Genomic DNA, 2500 nt, shown 5'->3' with positions numbered 1-2500 from the left:
TATTGTTATTGTTTTATTGTTATTGCTATTTTTATCATTGTTATTGTTGTTATTATCATTATAGTTGTTATTGTTATTATTATTTTTATTATTATTATTGTTATTAATATTGTTATCATTATTATCATTATTGTTATTATTATTACCGTTATCTTTGTTATTATGATTCACTTCTATAAATACACTGGTCTATAAGCATTTTGTTGCAAGGGAAATAAGACTTAATTTCTTGCAAAAACTCTAAACACGAAAAAGCTTTTATTTTGGCTAGTTGGTTTTTGCTTCAGAGATAACGCACAACATATATATATATATATATATATATATATATATATATATATATATATATATATATATGTATATATATATTTTTCTTTTTTCTTTTCTTTTCTTTTCTTTTCTTTTCTTTTCTTTTCTTTTCTTTTCTTTTCTTTTTTCTTTTCTTTTCTTTTCTTTTCTTTTCTTTTCTTTTCTTTTCTTTTCTTTTCTTTTCTTTTCTTTTCTTTTTTCTTTCTTTTCTTATCCTTTCCTTTCTTTTCCTTTCTTTTCTTTTCTTTTCTTTTTCTTTTCTTTTCTTTTCTTTTCTTTTCTTTTCTTTTCTTTTCTTTTCTTTTTCTTTTCTTTTCTTTTCTTTTCTTTTCTTTTCTTTTCTTTTTTCTTTTCTTTCAATTAATGTTGTACTATCGCACATTGTTTGCATTGAGGGTTATCGAAATTGTATTTCTGTTCATATGATTTCCTTGCTTGGAGACTAATATGTGTTTTGTTGTTGTTCTTTGATATATTCCCTTACGGAATTTAGCACAGTATACACATTATAACATTTTATTGACGCAATGATTGGTGCTTATGTTTTTGCGTTCTTCGTTTAGAGCTGAACAAAAACAAAAGCAAAATAGTCTGTTTCTGTAAATAATTCATCATTCTGCTTAATCATGGCCGCAAGGAGAAGCTGCAAAAACTCTCGGAGAATTTACACCGGAATCGAAGGTAAATCAACAATTTTGCAAAACGAACTTACTTCGCATATTTCGGGGTAAAAATTGGGTGAGCAAGATGAAAAAAAAAAATTGGGCTCCTCGCGTTATCTGCAATAACTGCGTGAATTATCTGCATAACTCGGCACATTGCAAAATTGGGCTCCTCGCGTTATCTGCAATAACTGCGTGAATTATCTGCATAACTCGGCACATTGCAAAATTGGGCTCCTCGCGTTATCTGCAATAACTGCGGGAATTATCTGCATAACTCGGCACATTGAAAAATTGGGCTCCTCTCATTATCTGCAATAACTGCGTGAATGATCTGCATAACTAGACACATTGCAAAATTGGGCTCCTCGCGTTATCTGCAATAACTGCGTGAATTATCTGCATAACTCGGCACATTGCAAAATTGGGCTCCTCGCGTTATCTGCAATAACTGCGTGAATTATCTGCATAACTCGGCAACACGAAGGAGAGATTCGCTGGGCTTTGGGGTCCTCGTGATGCGGCGAGAACAACGTAACTATGAGGATGGCTGTTGCTTATGTGCTTATGTTGCTGGAGGCTCGAAGACCAAGAGAAAGTTGACTGAATACCCTGATCTTTCCTTTGCTCGTCGCCCAGTACCTCATAGTGAGTCTATACCCTATACCCGGTCTGTACCCTATACCCGGTCTATACTCTATACCCGGTCTATACTCTATACCCGGTCTGTACCCTATACCCGGTCTATACCCTATACCCGGTCTATAGCCTATACCCGGTCTATACCCTATACCCGGTCTATACCCTATACCCGGTCTATACCCTATACCCGGTCTATGCCCTATACCCGGTCTATAGCCTATACCCGGTCTATACCCTGTACCCGGTCTATACCCTATACCCGGTCTATACCCTATACCCGGTCTATACCTTATACCCGGTCTATACCCTATACCCGGTCTATACCTTATACCCGGTCTATACCCTATACCCGGTCTATACCCTATACCCGGTTTATACCCTGTACCCGGTTTATACCCTATACCCGGTCTGTACCCTATACCCGGTCTATACCCTATACCCGGTCTATACCCTATACCCTATACCCGGTCTATACCCTATACTCGGTCTATACCCTATACCCTATACCCCGTCTATACCCTATACCCGGTTATACCCTATACCCGGTCTATACCCTATACCCGGTCTATATACCCTATACCCGGTCTATACCCTATACCCGGTCTATAGCCTATACCCGGTCTATACCCTATACCCGGTCTATACCCTATACCCGGTCTATAGCCTATACCCGGTCTATACCCTATACCCGGTCTATAGCCTATACCCGGTCTATAGCCTATACCCGGTCTATAGCCTATACCCGGTCTATACCCTATACCCGGTCTATACCCTATACCCGGTCTATACCCTATACCCGGTCTATACCCTATACCCGGTCTATACCCTGTACCCTATACCCGGTCTATACCCTATACCCGGTCTATACCCTATACCCGGTCTATACC

General features: G+C 38.2%; 1 protein-coding gene across 1 annotated transcript in view; it reads left to right on the top strand.

Annotated features, from left to right (window-relative positions):
• The first annotated feature begins 1489 nt into the window (after positions 1-1489).
• LOC138863765 (uncharacterized) overlaps positions 1490-2500 on the top strand; it is a 1242-nt gene continuing 231 nt past the window's right edge. The window contains exon 1 of the mRNA XM_070128613.1: positions 1490-2500. This exon is cut by the window's right edge and continues 231 nt beyond it. Coding sequence (XP_069984714.1) covers positions 1490-2500 — 1011 coding nt within the window.

The sequence above is a fragment of the Penaeus vannamei genome, chromosome 13 (assembly GCF_042767895.1).
Source record: "Penaeus vannamei isolate JL-2024 chromosome 13, ASM4276789v1, whole genome shotgun sequence".
NCBI classification, from domain to species: Eukaryota; Metazoa; Arthropoda; class Malacostraca; order Decapoda; family Penaeidae; genus Penaeus; species Penaeus vannamei.
Note: the sequence above shows the minus strand (reverse complement) of the source record. Positions and strands in the feature narration are given on the sequence as shown.